The sequence below is a fragment of the Diabrotica virgifera genome, chromosome 7, assembly GCF_917563875.1.
Source record: "Diabrotica virgifera virgifera chromosome 7, PGI_DIABVI_V3a".
NCBI classification, from domain to species: Eukaryota; Metazoa; Arthropoda; class Insecta; order Coleoptera; family Chrysomelidae; genus Diabrotica; species Diabrotica virgifera.
This window is the reverse complement of record NC_065449.1, coordinates 2,261,177-2,283,467: the sequence shown is the minus strand read 5'-3', so window position 1 is coordinate 2,283,467 and position 22,291 is coordinate 2,261,177. Positions and strand designations below refer to the sequence as shown.

Below are 22,291 nucleotides of genomic sequence, written 5' to 3'. Positions count from 1 at the left end.
TACTTGTTTGATTTGCTATACAGTAGACTCCCTCTATAACGAGAACTGAAATGGCAGATTAATTACCTCGTTATATGCGGATCTTGTTATATCAGACAACAATAAATAATATTGTGCGTACATATGAATATACACTTTTCTAACATTAACTTCCTATAGTGAAGCCATTAGGAGCAATTTAAGGTGCTAAATATTGTTTCCTCAACAATAAGGCTTCGCCATCATAAATTGTAAATTTCCTAGGAAGAAGTTTATTATAGGCGGTGGATTTTATTACAGCACTGGCCTCGATAACCACACAGATGTTGGGGATTTCTGTATACAGGCAGTTGGGGTATTTATTTATAGCCATTACTGCGCTAAAAACAGGTAAAGAAACATATTCTTCAATTTCATTTTTCCTCGTTATAGAGGTGTTACAGTTCAATAGGAATTTAATGGGACATCTAGTATAGCTAGTTATAAGTGAAACCTCATAATAACCGTGTTCGTTATCGAGAGAGTTTACTGTATTAATGCTTAAAGAATTTTGATTTTTTTTAAAGATATAGTCATTCACCCAGCCACAATCAGATTATAATTTATCACTAGCTCAGGGGAGCAATGTGTAATGTGTGTGTTGAGTAAATGTCTTGTTACTTAGTAAAGTCGATTTCCTTGTCTTTACAAAAGACACTTATTGCATCCAAATGTCTGCAGTCCCTCAGCATTTTGATTTACTCATGAGAAAAAACAGCACTTAAAAAATATAATATCTCTGTAATATAAAATATTTGTGGGTCTCTTGATGGAGTTGGTGATATACAGGATCATCTGTTTTGTTTTTCAAAGACTTTTGTACTGGGACCAGATGAAGAGGCAAATATAAGCCTCGAAACTGGTAGCCCACTCCAATCCCCACGATGAAAACTGCTTAAGAATGTGAGTATTGACTTTTTTCTTAATTTCGTATTCGAAATAATAATTTAACTGGAATGTACACAAAAATTTGGGGGGTTTAAGGGAACAAAACCCCCATAACATTGTTATGGGTGCAAAAATTTTACTATAATTTTTTTTAAAGATGTTCCTGCCCTAAGAGTGCCAAAGGTCCATTTTCAATAAAAAATCTATGATAGTTTTCATTATATTTGAAAAAATCGATTTTCATTTTGTAATTTCAAAGGCCTATATTTTTTTATGTGCACATTTGTACTAAAGTAAGTTAGGTTCAATCGAACTATTTTTTATCCCAGAATATGTGATTTAATTTATGACCTGCATTTTTGTTACACCCTGTATATTGAAGGTTTCTTGTTTCATCTTTTGTATTTTTTATTATAGACCAGGACTAATCTGTAAAATAACGTCTATTTTTGGATGTGAGAGGTGGCATTCGGATTTTTGCAGATAAAGTTAGGTGACACCTTCAGTAATAATAATTGACTTATGCTCCTTCTCAAATATGCCCTGAACATTAATCAAACAATTAAAATATTTAAAAATTTCGAAAAACATCGATTATTTTCTGCTTTCTTTGCTTACAACTTTGAAACGATTCGTTTTGGAACAAAGTCGTAGAGAAATAAAATAAAGATAATTGAATTTTGTATGATATGCGACTGGTCAAAAATGTCTTAAGGTATTACCTTTTCTGCAATATAGCAATAAATACAAAATAAGGGGGCAAAATATGCCTGTTGTTATTCAATGTTTCTTAACCACTTTGGTGGCACTTAGAACCTTAGTAATTCGCTTAGAAAATTCTTATAACTTACTTAAACAGTCTACCAAATTTTATTAAAATCGACCTAATAGATTTTGCATAATAAATTTGCAATCTAAATGTTTTTAAAAAAGTTCAAATTTTTTAAGATCTTTCTGAACAAAATAGACCATTTAGAAGTTGGCTATTTTTTTACATAATATAAAGAGATTACAAAATTATTATGCAAAATCTACTAAGTCAATTTTAATGAAATTTGGTGGACGGTTTTAGCACATAACAAAAATTTTCTAAGCGAATTAGGAAGGTTCCAAGTGTAACCTAAGTGATGGAAAAACATTGAATAAGAACAGGCTTGTTTTGCCCCGTTATTTTATATTTATTGCTATTTTGCAGCAAGGGTGATAAATTAAGACATTTTTAACTAATCTTATCTGATAGAAAATTTAATTATCTTTGTTTTATTCCTATACGACTTTGTTCCAAAATGAATCGTTTTAAAGTTATAAGCAAAGAAAGTAGAAAAAAAAGAAATTTTTTGTAATTTTTAAATATTTTATTTTTTTTATTAATGTTCCGGGCATATTTGAGAAGGAGCATAGGTCAATTATTAGTAACGAAGTTATCAACTAAGTTTATCCGCAAAAATCTGAATGCCACCTCTCACATCCACCTAAAAACAGATCATTCCTGGTCTATTAAGGTATCCATGACTATTATAAATAGTAGAAGACTTAGCCCATTTCCTTGTTTAATTCCCTTATCCCATTTAAATGTGTCTGATCTTTCCTCATTTATTTGTACTTGGCCTTCTACTTCCATAAACAGTCGAACCAGCTTATTGGAATAGCCTTCGTGCCAAGCAAAATTATTCCTATAACAGGGATATTCTAATAATTGATCATATGTGCATAGTAAAAACTTTGGGACCTCAAATTTTTATTCCTTAATCCGAGATATTCATTTAACTGGTATTCTAATAAGCGGGTTCGACTGTATGTAGATTTTATGGCTTTTATCATCTTTTTTGGTATTCTATAATTTTCCGGTATTTTCCACATTATTTCTCTGTTTATTTAATTTATTGTATCAAATGCCGCCTTCAGATCAACGAACATAAGAAATAGTTCATCCCCTTTGAAGTATTATTTAACTTTAACACAGTGTTTATCTGTCCTCCGATGCCCCTGAGGGGTATAAGTAGTTTCGAGAAAGAAGTTTATTTCTTACCTACGATTTGAATCTTGTTTTAATTGAAAGAATGTGATGCTACAATATTACAGCAAAAAGTTTAAAAAGAAATAAAAAGAAATCCTTCATTTGTTGAAAAAATGTTATAAATAAGCACAAAGAGTTAAGAAATAACTGACACAGTAATAAAAATCTAATGTTTATTTAAATCGACAAAAAATAAATAATATTAACAATATATTAAATAATATGTGTTTTTCTTAATTCAGTAACATTAAAAAAAATTCGTACTTCTTCAAACATTTTCGGCAGTATTCGAGTATTTTCCATAGCGAAATTTTCATGCTTTTTTAATCCGTAATGAAAAATTGAGATATTAAATTAAGTATTCCCAGAATTATAATTATGACATGTATAAATATTGCTGGAACAGACAAGGCTCCCTCTTGTTTAAGTGATGCCATTTTTAATAAACTAGGCATCACGAAAATGTAGATTAGGCCACTTAGAGCACCAGTATACCTAAAACACAAGATGTATACTTTCATTTAATAACAACTGAAAGTGAAAATCGTACAATCATATAAAAATTCTTATGTTTCCTATTCTTGCCAAACATCTTAACTCTTTCAGGGGCGACTGTACCCACTATGTACCAAAAGAAATTGCCTGAAATGGACAGTGGTACTTACACATTTCGTACCGCATTTACATTGATTTTCTCTAATCCTGCCCACTTACTTAAGGTAAAATTTGCTGTCGTATCTCTGCCCCTGAAAGAGTTAACTCATCTTCTCACATTTTGGTATAAATTGGTGCCATTCCTATACTTCCTCTAATACACTTATTCTTAATTTTCTCCTTTTTTGTCACTCCACTCATCCATCTAAACATTCTCATTTCCGCCACATGCATTCTTTGTTCCTATTTCTTTTTAACTGCCCAACATTCAGTTCCGTACATCATAGCTGGTCTTATGGCTGTTTTGTAGAATTTTTCCTTAAGCTTCATTGGAATTTTTCTGTCACACAACACACCACTCGCTCTCTTACACTTCATCCATCCAACCCTAATTCTGTTGCATGTCTCCCATTACTCTGTAATACCGATCCTAACTATTTAAAACTATTACTTTCACAATCGTTTCACATATCATTTTTTTGTAGTGACTCCATCTTTAAATGAATACTGTTCCAGTTTTTGTTTTAAGTCGCTTTTACTATTTTCTACTTACTTTACTTTTTCGTGTCTGGATCCGACTACAGTTTTTCTGCCCAATATCGGGCAGAAACGTCTACACCCTTTGTATTTGCGAGCCATAAATCATCGAGGGTGCACTGTGATTGGCAAAGTCTGCATATTCTCAGGTGCTCCACATTCTGTATTTCCCCACATTCACAAAGTGCGTTGTTATCTGTCTTGATGCCCCATTTAATGAGGTTCTGTTTTACAGGGGCAACACCTGTGCGTATGCGGTTGAGTGTCCGCCAGGTTCTCCAGTCCAGGTTCATTCCATTAGGTCGTTCTGGCTATAGGGTTCTGGAACAGTTCGGGTGGTTCGACGCTGTCATTTCTCATAAGCCTTTTCCTTGATTTAAGTCGGTTGATTCCTGGCAGTTCGTCAAACCCGTATAATTGGTGCCTTCATCGAAAATTTGTCTGAACTTCTCCACATAGTGTGAGGCGCATCTACGGTCTTCTGGTGATGCGAATCCAGCTACTCGGTACAGTAGGGGTAGAGGGGTAGGCTTCATACAACCGGTAATTATTCTACATGTTTCATTTAACGCCGTGGTGACTTGTTGAGCGTGTCTAGACATACGCCAGACGGGACAATCATATTCCCCTGTTGAGAAACATAAGGCCTCAGCTGTTGACTTTAAGACCTGGGGGTTAGCACCCCACTTGGTCCCTACAAGTTTCCAGAGAATGTTGTTTCTTGTAGAAACCTTTTGTCTTGTGCTCTGACAGTGGAATTTATACGTTAGTGACCGGTCTAGTATCACTCCAAGATATTTGGGCCTATCAGTATGTTCCAAGCGTTGTCACTCCCAAGAAACATTCAGTTTTACATGCGCCAGATGGTTGTTGAGATGGAATGCACATACTTGGGTTTTAGTAGGGTTTGGCTTTACTGAGTTTTGTTTGTAGTAAGTTGACATCATGTTTAAAGCCTCGTCCATTGTCGACTCTACTTGTGTGAGTGTTTTCCCCTTTACGGCGATACCAAGGTCGTTAGCGTAAACAAAACTCTCAGTCTGAGGGTGCATTGGTTGGTCGTTGGTGTAGATGTTAAATAAGGACGGCGCCAGAACGCTTCCTTGAGGTAGGCCATTTTTTTGAGTTCTCTATCTGCTCTTCTTTCCATTTAGCACAACGTAGAAGCGTCTATTACACAACAGTGATCTAATGATATTTACCAGGCCATAGTCAAGCACAGTGTTACAGATCTTAGTTAGCAAGGTTCTGTGGATTATCGTATCATAGGCTCCTGTGAGGTCTATCAAGGCTACTCCCACTATCTCTTTCTGCTCAAATCCCTCCTCTATGTACTCTGTTAGGTTCAGCACTTGGCCTGTGCATGATTTACCTGGTCTGAAGCCTGCTTGTTGTGGGATTAGTTTTGCATCTAATATTTCGTGGATGCGGTTCAAAATGAGGCGTTCACACAATTTATACAAATGGCATAGCAGAGATATCGGACTGCAGTTCGGTAGCATACTCGGTAGTTCAGGGTCTTTCCCAGGTTTCAGAAGGGCTACTATTTTTGATTTACGCCACAGTTTTGGAATCTGGTAGGTAGAGCGACAGATGTTAAATAGATCGAGCACCCATTGTCTCGCTTTTTGCCCGAAGTGTTTTATCTGCTCTGTTAGGATTTCGTCCACCCCAGGTGATTTTCCATTTTTCATACAGTCAATACCATATTTGAGCTCTTCGATGGTAAATGGGTTTCGCAAGAGAGTTGTTTCCTGGTCTTGAGTTCTTATAATCTTTGGCGTTTTGCAACGATTGTTTGTTTTGCCATTCAGAAGCAGTTGGTGGGCTATCTGATTTGGCGTTATTGCACATGGCTCTTTCACCTCTGTGGGATCACCATTAAGTTTTTTGATCATATTCCAAGCCTGCTTACTACTGTGCGTCATATCCATTTTACCTTAAGTCTTGCTCCACCGTTCTTGTCTGGAGGCGCTTAGTATTTGCTGCAGTCTCTCCCCTATCTCTGCCTAACTTTCCACTAACATTACATCATCATCAGCATACATTAAGCACCAAGGAAAGTGGTGAGGTTTATTTAGTAGTCGTATATTTAAAGTATTTAAAATAATTTGGTCTACTAAGATTATAGGTCTGGATCCCGCGTATGAAAAAAAAGTTGATTAATAGCAAGCTGAAAATTTGTTAATAGCTTAAGGGTGTCTAGTCGGATAAACTTTGATATATGGGAACACTGGAACAGGGGCAGTTTTAATTGTGGAACAGGTTAAAAATTTGGAACGGTTAGACCACGAAAACGGCACATTTATTTTGTCCGACAGAATAGACTTAAACTCTCCGAACAGAGATTAAACTCTCATGCAAAAATCAGACTGCTATTTATCACCTGTCATAATTTCTGTCATTTGACATATTCTACATGTTCCACTCACTAAAACGCCCATTTGGTGATAAATAGCAGTCTGATTTTTGCATGAGAGTTTAATCTCTGTTCGGAGAGTTTAAGTCTATTCTGTCGGACAAAATAAATGTGCCGTTTTAGTGGTCTGACCGTTCCAAATTTTTAACCTGTTCCACAATTAAAACTTCCCCTGTTCCAGTGTTCCCATATATCAAAGTTTGTCCGACTAGACACCCTTAAGCTATTAACAAATTTTCAGCTTGCTATTAATCAACTTTTTTTTCATACGCGGGATCCAGACCTATTAGTGTAGTCATCATCATCATCATTGGCTCTACAATCCATGGTGGGTCTTGGCCTATTCCATAATCAGTTTCCAATCCTTCCCATCCTTTGACTTGGTTTTCCAGTTTCGCACTTTTAACACTCGCAAGTCGTCTTCCACCTAGTCCTTAAATCGTGCTCTGGGCTGCTCTTTTAGTCACTCCATCCGATCTCTGGCTATAAATGTGTTTCGACAGCTCAACCTCATTCATTCTCTCTAAGTGATCTAACCACCGCAGCCTGTTTATTTTGATAGATCCACCAATACTACGCTCACTATAAAGGTGGTAAAGCTCAAAATTATAGCGTCTATGCCGTAATACATTTTCCTGCCCGCCTTTATAGATATGCCAAGATTGGTGTACTAGATTTTGAAAACAACGTCTCACAGTTTTGAAAAACGCGATTTCGAGAAAAATGCGTTTAAAGTATTTTTACTGTAATCTTCAGCGATTGTTGGTGCATATTATTGTCCAGCAATCCGTTAAATGGTCTGTCAAAGCTTTTTTTCATAATTCTGCTCCCTTTTGGTAACTCGCTGCTCCTTCTATTGGCTTGATGAATACAAGCTTCATCGATATTTTCTGACCAACTCCTTACCATCTCGGCAATTTTTATTCCCATAATGGTCAATTACTGTGAAGATGATTTTAGCTCTTTCAATAACAGCACAGGCTGCTATCCGGGAGACATCTCTATCACATATTTGCCACAAAATTTTTTTTGAGCAATTTTCCAAATTAAGTACTTCGACTGCCTTTTAAATGATCACCAGATCCAGCAATTGCTTCGATTGTCAAAACATTTTTCGACAAATTTCTGTGCAACTGTAAAGTTGCAGGTGCACAGGTGAGGCTTTGGGCGCTGTGTTGTAAACAAACGAGTTTTAGCTCGGGCAATTATATAGTATTTTTATGATACTAAGGAATGTTAAAAATCATTTTTTTTTTTATTTAGGAAGTAACAAGTTCCTAAATAAGAAACTTTTAATGCAACTTTTTTGTTATAATTACCTATTTTTTTTAATTTAGAAAGTAACAAGTGCCTAAATAAGAAACTTTTAATGCAACTTTTTTGTTATAATTACCTTATTAGTGTGCCAATTCGAGGCATGAAACATGCAAATAAAATGCATATGGATACAATACTGAAGTTGATTATAATAGTTTTGATGTACGAGAATTCTTTATTTCGTTCTTTACCAAAAATCATGTTTATAGCTGTCAATATGTCTGCTCTTAACATATAAGTCACAAACGGATAGACTGTAAATAGTTGGAAGAACAGTAGAATTCGAGCTATTAAAGCCATAACATCCTTCTTGGAGAAATTGTTTAAGAGATTCTAAAAAAAAAATATTTTTTACGCTCAAATTTAAATGAAACTCATAGAAACAAGTAAGATCTTCATTGGGTGTGAGTCCAGAGACATAAAATATGATTTGAATAAATTTTAGTAGGTATAATGCTTAAATGAAAAAAATACTTACATCTTCTATACAAGATTTTGCCAAAGGAAAAGTTGTATAAAATACTACTCCTAGAAATAGATACGTGAAACATACCAGACCAAAAGCAATTGAAAGATCTCTGCCCTAAAAACATATAGTATAAAGTATCAAATTTACAAATACAGTGGAACCTCGATAAGTCGGATTGATCGGGACCGCGGCTGATCCGGGTTAGCCGGAAAATATGGTAAAAATTAATAAAATACAGCATACTTACTGGTAAACTCCATTATAATTGCGAAAAAATTAAATACATATGGAGAGTACAAATTACGTACAGTTGTATGCATTGTTCATTTTTTGGCCAAAAACTCAGTCAAACTGAAAAAATGTTTATTTTTTCTAATGAAAATCGGTCCGGGTTATCCAGACTTCCGGGTTATCAGAGGCCGACTTATCGGGGTTCCACTGTGATAAAACAAATTGAATTTTTTAAACAAAACATGTCCTTTGAAATTATGTTTCCAACAATTATTCCTGTTACTTTTTCCTCAGTTGTTCTCTTTTCAGGGATCACTATTTTTTACTTTTCTTCGCCACTCATTTCTCCTATTCGTGTCTTATTCCCCTAAACCTTCGTCTCTCAAGTCTCATGCCACACAGACCTTCCAATTTTCTCCTCGGTTTTCCTCTACCTCTCTCACCATTAACTTAACTAGTGAGTTATTCAGAAATGTCACAAACAAAATTAAAATTGCTATGATGATAGCCAACGTCCGCAACGGACAAGGCACATGAAGAAGAAGAAGTAACTACAACACGCTTTGCTACCTTGTATAATATCCTTATCCTCCTCTTTTTGAGACCTGTCCTACTTCTTTCTTTGCCTTCCGGGAACATGAAGAATCCCTACACGAAAACTTAAACAACCATCTTGGTCAACTGACGTCTGCCAAGTGACGACTTAGCAGACGTCAGTTGACCAAGATGGTTGTTTAAGTTTTCGTGTAGGGATTCTTCATGTTCCCGGAAGGTATCCATTAACATCGGCTTTAAGCCATCTCAATTTTACAATTTAACAATGTATATTGAATTCTAAATATAACCACTGTTTGGTTCTGCGGCTATTTAGCAAGTATGAGTTCACTGATGATGGACTCATAGGTCCGAAAACGTTCTAAACACATTTATGTAGTCCATTTGGATTTTTAAAGATTTTTAATTAAATTATACCTACTACATACTAAGGAGATTTTTACTTCGATGTTAGAGTTTATTAATTATTTGCTATACACATACTTACATTATGGTTTTGGTGTTTATTTTGCTTCATGATGGAAATTATAATATTGTGAATAAAGTAGCTCATTCCTAACATTCCACTAAGAACACAAAATGTTGGTTTTACAGAAAATTCTATAGACCAATCGGTTATATTTATACCCCACTGGAAGGATTTGACTGCTACAAAAACGAATAAATAACCTACACTTAAAGTTCCTAAAATTAAAAACAAGCGTATGTTAATTAAGAGCGTAGGCGCAAAATTTCGGGCCAATGCTTTTTAAATGCATTAATTTTTTTCGAATCCTGAAAAAAAAACTAATAAATATTATTGAAAAATTTAAACGCAGAATGAAAGATTACATTATTACCGAGGGCCGAAAGTCCCTTAGAATAACCGAAAAGTTTCTTTTGAATGAGATATTTGAAATTAAAAATCACATTAAATTTTCTCTATTTTTTTTTCACACCTGTAACCTATTAAAATAAACATTATAGAAGTTTTCAGGGACTTTGAACTTTCGGTAATAATGCAATCTTTCATTCTGTTTAAATTTTTCAAAAATACCTATTAGTTTTCACAGGATTAAAAAAAATGAATTCATTTAAAACACATTGTCGCGAAATTATGCGCTTACGCCTTAAAGTTAATAGTTTAATAAAATAATATTAAAATCTTACCTAAACTATTAAATTTTGTAAAAAATGTTGGACTCTTAAAATTTAGTAGAGGGAAGAGCAGCACTGCCAGAAATATAGGAACTGTACTATAAAGTTGCCATATTTGATAAAACAGTGAACCATTTGTGGCCGTCTGCACCAAATTAGTTTCATTGGCAAGAAGGAATGGTTTTTTGGGACATAGAACCGAATCTTCTATTATTTCTTTGCTTCCAATATCAGTAATATTATCTAAAATTAAAAGTAGATAGTAGTTGTGTTCATATCTTAATGCTCAAATTTTTGTATAATTCAATACCACATAAAAGAGATTGGGAATAGTATAGTAGGTCCACAAATATAGTGCTTTCATTATCCTGTTAAAAATGATGGTAAAATAATAAACATAATCCCCCCTTATATATCTTTTATTGATGAAAATTTGTAGATTATCAGGCCCGACTTAAATCGTAATTAAATACGAGATATCTCTTATAAATTAAAGCACGGGCGCCTATATAAAAATTTTTAGGGGGGGGGGGCAGACGTGAAGATGTTGCACATTGTATTTTGTATACTTTGGATAACCATATATAGTTTAAAGCACCCGAAAAGCTAGAGTTGGCGTGCCCCCTCTAGCTGCCTTTGGGTATGGGCGCCCATGAATGAAAGACAGCTTATGTTTCATTTCGGTTCGGAGATGATCCAACATCCCCATATGTACGTTTCGGTCTCTCCAGACCTCCTCAGTGGGGCTATATCAACACCTCTGAATCGAAACGAAACTAAACTGTCTATTTACGCTGAATTATAAAAATATTTCTCGGACGCTGTAGCGACATCTATTAAATAAATGAGATGTCCCAGCTGTCAACTTTGTATACTTTATGCACCGTCCTAAACTGTTCCGTGATAGTTCTGAGTTTTTCCACCCATTTATCTGTGATTAGATTATTTTTCCTTCGTTCTATAGTGTCTTTTGTGAGATTCCTATTTAATATAGTTATATCTTCCAGAATACGTTGAAATCTTTCCTCAAACATAAATTCGGCTTGGCCTGACTACGTTACTCAATAGTATATGGCCTAGTGTCTCGAAGTCGCAATTACTTCGTAAATCTTATCATTGCCGTTAAGTATATCAAATATAACAAAATATAACATATAAAATATTATAATAAAATATAAATGTAAGTAAAATAAAAGGATCAATAATATTGGATTTTTAACCTTCGATATTTAAAATGTGAGTAAATTACTAAATAAATTTAAAAAAATCAAAAATACTATATGAAAATTAAAAAAAAATTAGTCATCAAACTTACTTTATAAATAGTTAAACTGTATTGTATTAAAAAGAAAAATTACTCACGAATATGGGCACATGTGTCTATGCGTTTGGTCCTGGATTCTGGGCGTCTAACCTCAGCATCTCCATTGACTTAGATATCTCCTGTCGGATGTGGCGTCGAAGCTGCTTCTTCCATCTTCGATACAGTATCCATCCAACGATGATTAGGGCCAGGCTGAGCGATACAATTCCCAAAATTCCAGGGATTGATAGCTTCTCGTTTTCGCCGGTTTCAGCTGTCACACCTCCGCTGTTGCCTGCTTGATTTATGAAGATCTGTTCCTCTTTTTCTTTGTTCTGGTTGTTTCCCATCTTAAGTGTAGAGCTGCATACCTCAATCTATATGCGAACCAGAAAACTCCGTTCTTTAACTTAAGGCCGGGTCGCCATGTGAAGTTAGGGGTTGATAGACGAAGACACTACCCCGGACAAACGAACTTAAACTTTTTCAGAAACTTTATTCTTATATAATTAAATGTACAATTACATTACGTTGACCTTGAGATAGGTCGCGGATAACCCATTTCTCGGTAACTAGATCCCCTGACTAGCGCGACAGAGTGCAACGACAACAAAAGATGTCTCAGGTACTCGACCTTCCTATTTATATCTGTAAAGGGTCGTTTAAACACAGCGATAAATCAAACAACTTATCAAGGTCAATCGAGTTGTTGCAACTTATCATTGTGTGTAAACGGTGCATCGCACAACTTATCAAAGTTGGAGTTGGGTTGAAGGTGGTATCGCATTAAATCGCAGCGTCTAAACAGCGTTTCAACTTGTCATCACAACTAGTTGCTGTGACTTATCGTTGTGTTTAAACGACGCTTTATAGTTAAAAACAGTGCCAATATGTATGACCATATATGGTTAGGTAATACTATACGTATTTCAATAATGACGTGTGCTTTCTTTGCAGTCTTTCAAATGAGTTCAATACTTTGAACTTTGCTACTAACGTAATAAATTATACTAATTGCAACTATAATATTATGACCTTATTTTTATAACAAATAAATTAGGAAAATTCCATGAGGGTTGTCGTGTACCATCACACTCCTCAGTGGGGCTATATCAACACCTCTGAATCGAAACGAAACTAAACTGTCTATTTACGCAGAATTATAAAAATATTTCTCGGACGCTGTAGCGACATCTATTAAATAAATGAGAAGTTCCAGATGTAAACAACAAATCTGAAGCCTCTCGTGGAACCAATTTCTGGGTACATCCTTAATCGCTGCCTTTTACAATTTATAAGGCAAGGAGACGACGATTAAAGGAGAGGAAAGGGACTCTACAATATGCAATTACATTCTGTCTATTCGTCTATGAAAAATTTCAACCAAAGTTACAGAGACCGGATGGAGTGAGGAGAAGAGGTAGGCCCAGAGTACGATTTAAGGGGCAGGTGGAAGACGAGTTACGGGTGTTAGGAGTGCGAAATTCGAAAACCAAGGTAAAGGATAGAAAAGAAGCTGGTTCTGGAACAAGCCAAGACTCACCATGGGTTGTAGAGCCAGTGATGATGATGACCACTTCCCATAATTATGCATAAGTCTAGACCAGCGGTTTCCAACCTTTTTTTATATTGAGGCACACTAACTGAAAAACTAGTTCAGCCACGGCACACTTGGGTAAATAATCTCTATAATGATAGTGAGTATAATCAAATTTCGCGGCACACCTACAGGGACTTCACGGCACACCAGTGTGCCGCGACACACTACACACTGGTTGGAAACCTCTGGTCTAGACACTATATTTGTGAATATGCTATACATTCATTCGTTTTTGATGGCCTACTGATTAGCTATGAACAGAACCACTGGCCAGACTCATTTATAACCATACGTTTATAAGACCATACTTACCATAAACAAAAACCACGCAATTATACAAAAAGTTTGACATAAGAATCCAGTAGACAATATCACCTCCCATTAAAACAACAAGGGAAAATATTTTGGAGACGATTTCAGCCCATCGTCCAATCAATAACCTACAAAGATCAGGAACTTCTGTAATTTCATCACCTCCTAAAATAAAGAAAAAATGTTTTTTACTCTTTAAACTAAAAAAAAACTCATATTTTCAACGAAAACATTTCGTTTATAAATTCGCAACAGTGTGTGTGTCATTTCGTTGCTGCTCTTGCAATACACAGATCAGATTTATCGATTGATTCTTATGTAGTTTTTTCTTCTGAACCCAAATCTGAAAACGGCATTTCGATATTTCTAACCGTTTTCGAGATAATTGACGTCAAAGTCTAAAATGTGACGTCACAATCGTTTTATTTTCTGCCGACACACTACACGTCCAGCTGAAATCGTTGCTATTAAGTAGGCTAGTTTTTTAATTTCGATTTGTTAAGCAAAGCATTGGTTATTTACATTTGAGTTTGACACTTTGTGAATGTCAAACTAAATTTTAAATTAAGTATTATCAAATGTCATTGATGTTTTATTTTTTTTTCTTTGGAGTTGTATGACTAATGAGCCTTGAAGGGCCCGTAGTCATACAACTCCAAAGAAAAAAAAAATAAAACATCAATGACATTTGATAGTGAATTTAATTATTATAAATAAATAAGATGTTCAACAAAATACAATACAATTTGAGTATATTTTAGAAGCAATAATTTATTAACAGCTTTAAATAGGTTTATACGAGTATACGGCCTCCCCTTTATGATAAATGGACTGTTCCATTTGCTATGAAATTAAAATATAGCCGGTTCGCTAGACTGGACACAAATGGCTAGTGATTTTAGTAGGCAATTTTTTTATTTTTTGCGAATTTTGCCAAAATTGGCAAAATTACTAATTACTTAGTAATTATTAACTAATTAGTAATAATTTTTTGTGCCAAATTGGCAAAAAATTATTGACTAAAATCACTAGCCAGTTGTGTCTGAGTTTAGCGAACCGACAGTATATGAAATAATATTGTTTGGTATAAAAAATTATGGTCTGATATGTGCAATTACATCCTTCTAACGGGAAAAAATTTGAAGATTTTTCTCAAATTATGGATACCAACAACATTTTCATTTATAACTCTTTTATTTTTAATTTGACGAAGAAAAGTTATTCTTCATAAAAAGCTCTTCATGTTCTAAGATTCAACCATCATATATAAAATTTTATTAATTTTATCCGAGGTATATAAAAAATATGGATTTCGATCAAGAGTAAACTACCATTATAGGTTCATAACATTTAAATTAGAATGATATAATTGCACATTAAAACATAATAATTAATTCTAAACTACTTTTCATAATAGCAATTTTCCATATTATGAATTAAAATACGTAAATAAACAAAGTTTTCGTTATGATAATGCTCGCATTTTCAGCTTGTTGAATATTTTTTATCCACGATCATTATTACTTCTAATCTCTCTTTTTACTGTCTTCCCTAATCCCTCCTTATGGAGTATTGGGCGCTCTTAGGTTTCTTAGGTTTTTAGATTTAGAGGTAACACAGACGGGGCGGCGTACGTCGACTGAACCCCCGCTGAGATGTCGATAGCGACGCATCCCTTACTATATTTTGATGCTGTGACACACACCAGACGCTCTTAAAATTTTCGATGCAGCGGTTCTCTGGCGACATATCCTGGAACCCATCCACCGCCAATCGGTTTTATGACTTCGACGGCATATCATAAATGCGTGTATCGTGGTGCAACACAGACGATTGAGCGGTTCTTTGGCGTTTCTTGTTGTGGGTGTTGCCAAATCTTGTTTAATGATGGAAATTACAGACTCGAACTATATTTTTACTTGAATTCTTTACTCCCATATCAAATTATTTTTATATGGGACTCATCGTATTCTTATTTTTTCTATCTTATAGCTTAAAGGGCGACTTAATTATGTACATTTTTATCTGGAAAAAAAGTAAGCTACTAAATAAATTATTTTTCAAACTCTTTGAAACTAATTTCACAAACAGTCAAACAGAATTATCAAATCTGTAACCATTGACCAGTTTGAATTGACTTGAGTTATTTGTCAGAAGGATTGACTTTAATAAAAATAAAATTATTGACTCCATAAAAATAAAGATAATAAACAGTTATCTTACCTTATTTATTATGCTCTACAGGCCTTGTATTTACAATTTTACATAATACAGTTTATACTACTAACTTATTATATAATTTTATTTGATGTATATTATGTAAACATTGCTGAACTATGGTTCTCCTATTTTTCGCCTTCTCTTTCCAGTCTATAATTTCCATTGATACTATTATATTCCTGAAACTTTCTTGCAGTCTTTTTCTTGGTCTACCTCGTCTCCTAGTCCCAACTGGTCTTCTTAGCAGTACCATCTTTGACATTCTTTCCTTATCCATCCCCTCGACATGACCTGCCCACCTGATTCTTTATGACTTTGTGTATCATTATTATACTTGGTCCCTTGTAAAGCATCCTTAATTCTTGATTGGTGCTTCTATGCCAGCCGTCTTCTGTATCTGTATTCTTTCCCCTGAAAACAGCTCTAAGTACGTTCCGTTCTCAACTCTTTATCATTTCTTCTTCTGTTTTATTTAGCACCCATGTCTCACATCCGTAGGTGACTGTTGCTCTTATTACGGTTTTGTATATTCTGGTTTTCGTCTTTCTCGATACGTACTTTGACTTTATTTTGAATAATTTTTTTGTTAATATTAATTTGTGAAACATCACTATTTCCCAATTAATGGGTTGACAGCCTCTTGAGTTATAAATAGTTTTTCCTATGTGATATGCTTTCCCTCATAACGGTGTTATTTCTTGAACATTACTCTTTAATACTTACTAATAACTCCTAAAAATATTTTTTAGACATTCTTGTAAAATTAAAAAACTTCTCTGGGTCTTTATTATATTAATTTCGTTATATAATGTGTAAAAAATCCCTTATACTTTCGTCCCTTTATGATAGGATGTATCCAATATCTGCGTTTCTTTTTTTTCTTTAATCTAAGATAAAGTAAACTTGTATTTATTACAAAAGACAAATCGTCATAACTTTCAGACATCGTGTCGTACAGCAGCCAACACGCGACTAAATTTGGCAACAACGAAATACAAATACTTTAAATCGTGGCATAGCTGCCGCTGTTACACCGCGCCATGTGTTTTAAGCTGCCTCGACGTCGAATCGACGTGCGCCGCCTGGTGTGTCCTTGTCCTTAAGGTCCTACCTTTAAATATTCCAACCAATATGGTTGATGTCATGTGATGCCAGGGGTTAATCTGGAAATATTTTTAAAATCTTTTAAAAATCTTATAATGTAACCTCAACAATTTTTAAAACAACTCGAGGGTTTTTACCCGTATATTTTGGTGGCTTAAAACATGTAAATCTGTGATAATACTGATGATGGAATATTGATTCCCAAAACGTTCTGTTGTGATATAACCCTTTTTAGGGATTTTAAATATACCTTTTACAAGATAAGGTTTTTAATTTTTCTTAAGATTAAGGTTTTCTGCAATAATTTGATGGCAACTATACTTACCATGCTTTTCAAAAATTTTAAGTAGGACGTATGCTGTATACAGGCATACCGCCACCACAAACAAATTGATAAGAATACCAGGAAATAAACCAGTTTTTTCCATTCCCCAAGCCATAGCCAAAAGTGATGTGCCAACTGTAGTATTCCATATTGCAAATCTAAAAGACTATAAATAATTATAAAGGAAACAATCAAATATGGATTTTATGTATGTAATATACACTTCTCCGAGAAATTAACGCACCACCATAAAAATGGGTCATTTTTAATGTCTCGAATTTCCTAAATTTGTTGTACGATTTAAGAGATTTTTTTTAAATGTTTCTTTAACAATATCGCTGTAATAATATTGTGTACCGGGTGTACACAAATCAAACTGATTTTTTTCTCAAAGTTCGCGTCATCCTCTGGAATATTCTAGCATTTATAAAATACTGAAATTGAAACCCAACTATAGCTTCAGGTTTTCTTAAAATTCTGTTTTTTGACTCAATCGGTTATGTTGGATAATAAAAAAGTTAAGTATTTTAACAACTAGCCATGTTTTTCATTAATACAGTGTGTGAGGCAAACTTGTGCTTTATACACTTATGTCCACATATTATATGTAGGGGTCATATTCCCGTATGCACGCCAATGGTAAATATAAAATTCTTAATTGTACCTATCAGGGCCGTGAGGTGCTATGATGCGGTGAGGCAGCCGCATCAGGCGGCATAATCAGTAAAATCAAAATACAAATAATTGAGCAATTCAATAATTAAAAATATATACATATAGGACCAAGTGACAGCCGAAAATATTTAACCGGTAAAGGTACAGAACTTATTTTGACAAATTTGGAAAAATTAGTTCTTGATTTAAAACGGCTCAGAGGACAAGGCTATGATAACGGGGTTAATATGAAAGGAATAAGAAAGGGTGTGCAAAACAGAATATTTGAAAAATATCTGAGGGCGTTTTACGTGCCCTGTGCATGCCACCTTAGTCATAAATGACGCAGCGTCTTCTTCTACAGAAACAACAACCTTTTTTTGTATTATACAAGAACTGTACACTTTTTTTTCTGGTTTTACAAAGCGTTGGGAAGTTCTGAAAAAAACATGTTGCACAACTAACACTAAAACCGTTGAGTACTACTAGATGGTTAAGTCGAATAGATGCATTGAAACCTCTAAGATTTCAATTTTGTGAAATATATAATGCCTTATTCGAAATAGTTAAAGACGTCAAAAATGATTCAGAAACTACATAAAGTCAAAGCACGAGGATTAGTAAAAAATATTAAAAATTATAAAATATGCCGTGCAGTTCTTTGGCATGATATTTTATTTCATATAAATTCTGTCTCGAAGACGTTGCAACATGTAACTATAAATTTGTCAGATTGTGTAAAAATGTCGTCAGAAACTATGGAAAAAATGAAAATTTACGGACAATTTGGCTATGACCAAATTGAAAGTTACCTACTGATAATGAAATTGCAGAAAATCTTATAAGTTCCGAATTTCCTGCTGAAAATGAATGTTGAGGCAAGAGAAAAATGCGTCAATTTGATCTGTGGATGAGCTCTCAACAGAGGAAGATCAATTATTTAAAGTAAATTTTTTCATCTATATTTTAAACATTGCCTTTAATTCTTTGATTGATCGATTTTCGCTTTTAGAAACTCATAATAAAAATTTTAAATTTTTATATGTTATTTTTAAATTGAGGGAAATATAAGAAAAGGGAAAAGGAAAAGATGATAAAATACTAGAAAATCTTCATTCAATACTTTTCATAGAAAAACAATCGGATATAGAGGCCAATGATTTTCTAGAAGAAATATTGCATGCTTTATCCCAAATGATACCATACTCCATGAAACCTTTAGAGGTTTTGAACTATTTGTGTCAAAATAACCTAATTTCTTTATACCCAAATATAGTTGTATCACTAAGGGCCGGTATTATCCTGTCCCGATTAAACCCCGGTTAGAGGAATTTTGTCATGCGAGGTGCAGAAAGTACCGGCCCTAAGAATTTTATTAACACTCTCTGTCTCGGTAGCTTGGGGAAGGAAGTTTTTCAAAACTAAAAATGATTAAAAACTATTTACGAAGCTCCATAAGACAAACAAAATTAAAAAAATTAGCACTTATTTCAATAGAGTCCTCACTAGCTGCTACTTTAGACTACTACACCAATCTGATTGATGAGTTTGCCAAAATTAAAATCAAAAGGATAAAATTGTAATTTTCATAAATGTTATTTAATGTTAATACATATTTCATTTAATTTTAAGTATGTTTTGTTTTTAAAATAAAAGTTTTCATTCATTTTGTGTATTTTCATTTAATAAAAATAAATACTAGTATTAAGTTTCAATAATATTTAGGGGGCGGCATTTCGAAGACTTGCATCATATTGAAAAGATGTACCGCACAGCTCTGGTACCTATGTCAAAAATAAGCAATAACTACCTCTTAAAACCTACCAAATTTCAATTGCATATCTCAACCGGTTTTAGAACAATAAATAAATCGTCAGTTTGTAAGAAAAATCTCAACATCCCGTATCTCGGAAACGAAGCATTTGCGGACTTAAGTTTATAAAGCAAACTGTCATTTCTTTTTCATGTAGAATTACCCTTTAAAGTTTGTCGCACACACTGTACTGATGAAAAACATGGCTAATTGTTAAAGTACCTAACTTTTTTATTATCCAACATAAGCCAATGAATCAAAAAACTGAATTTTAAGAAAACCTGAGGCTATACATGGGTTTGAATTTCAGTATTTTATAAATGTTAGAATATTCCACAGGATGTGGTGAACTTTGAGAAAAAACACAGTTTGTTTGGTACACCCGGTGTATAATGACAAAATACCTGTCTAGCAACCATATTATTATAGCGATATTGTTAAAAAATGGGGCTATAACATATTAAAAAAATCTCTTGAATCAGACGACACGTTTAGGAAATTCGAGACATCAAAAATGACCCATTTTTAACGTGGTGCTTTAATTTCTTGGAATAGTGTATATAAAATATACTTATTTTATGTTTAAAAAAAATACAAGATCCTTTGTAAAAGGTATATTTAAAATACCCCAATAAGGGTTACATCACAAAACAAAACGTTTTCGGATTAATAAGTAATCCATCATCAGTGTTAAGCCAATAGCATGCATGCGTGAGCCACCAAAAAGTTATGGGTGAAAACCCTTTGACAGTTGTAAGATGTTAAATGATACTACATTTTATTGATAATGATGATCGATGTTGCAAATATTCCTGGATATAACCCAGGGCAACACAGGACTCTAACCCACGTGGATATGACTTGCAAGGAATGAACCTTACATATTGAAAATTGAGTGTCAACTTTTTAGTGGCTCACGCATGCATGCTATTGGCTTAACACTGATGATGGATTACTTATTAATCCGAAAACGTTTTGTTTTGTGATGTAACCCTTATTGGGGTATTTTAAATATACCTTTTACAAAGGATCTTGTATTTTTTGTGATTTATGGTGTACAGCCAGCTACAGGAATTTTATTTTCCTCGTGGATTGTATTTTATGTTTCTAAACTATAATAATTTAATCGTATATTAACAATTTTAGAATTAGATCAATTATGAAGGTTAACTAAATTAAATATTTGTTTTGCAACCATAATATTTACATTCTATTTTTGGTCCGAGTATAAATCATGATTTGTTATTAATAATTATCTCTAGTAATTCACCCTTTACCATTGTTATATTATATATAACGTCACGTTAAATGGTTTGTTTAATGGTTGTCAATATCAAAGAATTTTTCTGGAATGTAATGATGAAACACAACATGTATATTGAATCATGTTTCAATTAATAATAAAATGGGTTTAATGAAACTTATCGATATAAAAATAATGCTTATTGTTTAGACCACATTGTTACATTTATAAGATAATAATATGTAATATATATATGATAACATATCATAATTTTTACAAAATATTAAATATTCGATATTGCATGATAGCCTCTCATATTCAAATGTCTGGAACTAGAAAGACACTATTACGTATGCGCGTTCTCTTACAAAAAAATTGTGAGTTCCGAAAAACGTTTATGTTGTTTCATCGACTTTGAGAAGGCATTCGACCGAGTAAAACATGATACACTTTTCGATTGCCGTGGGCTGCAGGACTTGGCCAATACGATACAAGATTGCTAAAATACTTAGGTATATTAAAATCAAGTAGCCTCTACCAAAGTTGAAGATAGTCGTACTGAAAAACTACACATCAAACATGGAGTACGACAGGGTTGTGTTTTGTCACTCAGTATTTTTAATCTGTACCCTGACGAAATCTTTAGGGATGTCAGACCGATGAAAAATCATTGGAGGGCGACACCAATTTAAAAAAAAGAAGAAAATTTTAAAAAATATAGCAGAATATAAACGGTTTAATAGAGAAATAAGGACAGGAGATAGAAGATCTACAAGAAAGACATGAGTACTTCAATATGTAAAAAAATTATATAAAAGAATTTACGCACACTAACAAAAAGTCTTGTCAACACTTACTAAAGCACACTGCCTAAAGCACTCAAGATACATTCAAATAATGAAAAAATATATATTAAGAAATTTTTTGTGGAAGACAGAAAGGAATTAAAACCATTAGACCAGATGGCATCTGTAAAAATATTAGTACATTTGGATGTTGAGAGGTGACTCATATTTTTTTGCATAAATTGCTTGAAAATGACTCATATAATAATATTTGAGATATCTTCCCACCCAAAAAGTTACGAACGTTATTTAAATAATCAAAATGTCAAGAAATGATGGAAAAATTCGATTTTTTTCTTAGTTTTTTTATTATAACTTTAAAAGTATTCATTTACGAGAAAAGTTGCACTGATATAAAAGTTGCGTAATTAAATTTCCTAAAATATAGGATTGGTTAAAATTTTTAAAAATTGTTACTCTTGTTGCAAAATACCAATAATTGCGAAAAAATAATAAAATAACAAGTATTCGCATTTTACGTTTTCCAACCATTTATGCTACACTTAGGACCCTTATATTTTACCCAGAAAAACTTTATGATATATTAAAACAATACTGTAAATTTCATTAAGATTGGTTTAATGGTTTTGCAAAATAAATTTTGCAATCCAGCTTTCGCAAAAAAATTCA

At 33.6% G+C, this 22,291-nt stretch overlaps 1 protein-coding gene across 3 annotated transcripts in view; it reads right to left on the bottom strand.

Annotated features, from left to right (window-relative positions):
• Positions 1-3,140: 3,140 nt before the first annotated feature.
• The window catches only part of LOC126888363 (sodium-coupled neutral amino acid transporter 9 homolog), a 49,155-nt gene continuing 30,004 nt past the window's right edge, over positions 3,141-22,291 (bottom strand). For 2 of the 3 annotated variants that reach the window (XM_050656543.1, XM_050656544.1), the window contains exons 6-12: positions 17,107-17,264; positions 13,458-13,622; positions 10,255-10,485; positions 9,593-9,789; positions 8,329-8,433; positions 7,927-8,183; positions 3,141-3,418 (exon numbers count right to left, since the gene is read on the bottom strand). In XM_050656543.1, the coding sequence (XP_050512500.1) occupies positions 3,247-3,418; positions 7,927-8,183; positions 8,329-8,433; positions 9,593-9,789; positions 10,255-10,485; positions 13,458-13,622; positions 17,107-17,264 (1,285 nt within the window). In that variant the 3' untranslated portion in view covers positions 3,141-3,246. The remainder of the gene's footprint in view (positions 3,419-7,926; positions 8,184-8,328; positions 8,434-9,592; positions 9,790-10,254; positions 10,486-13,457; positions 13,623-17,106; positions 17,265-22,291) is intronic. The other variant, XM_050656545.1, reaches the window with a different exon arrangement.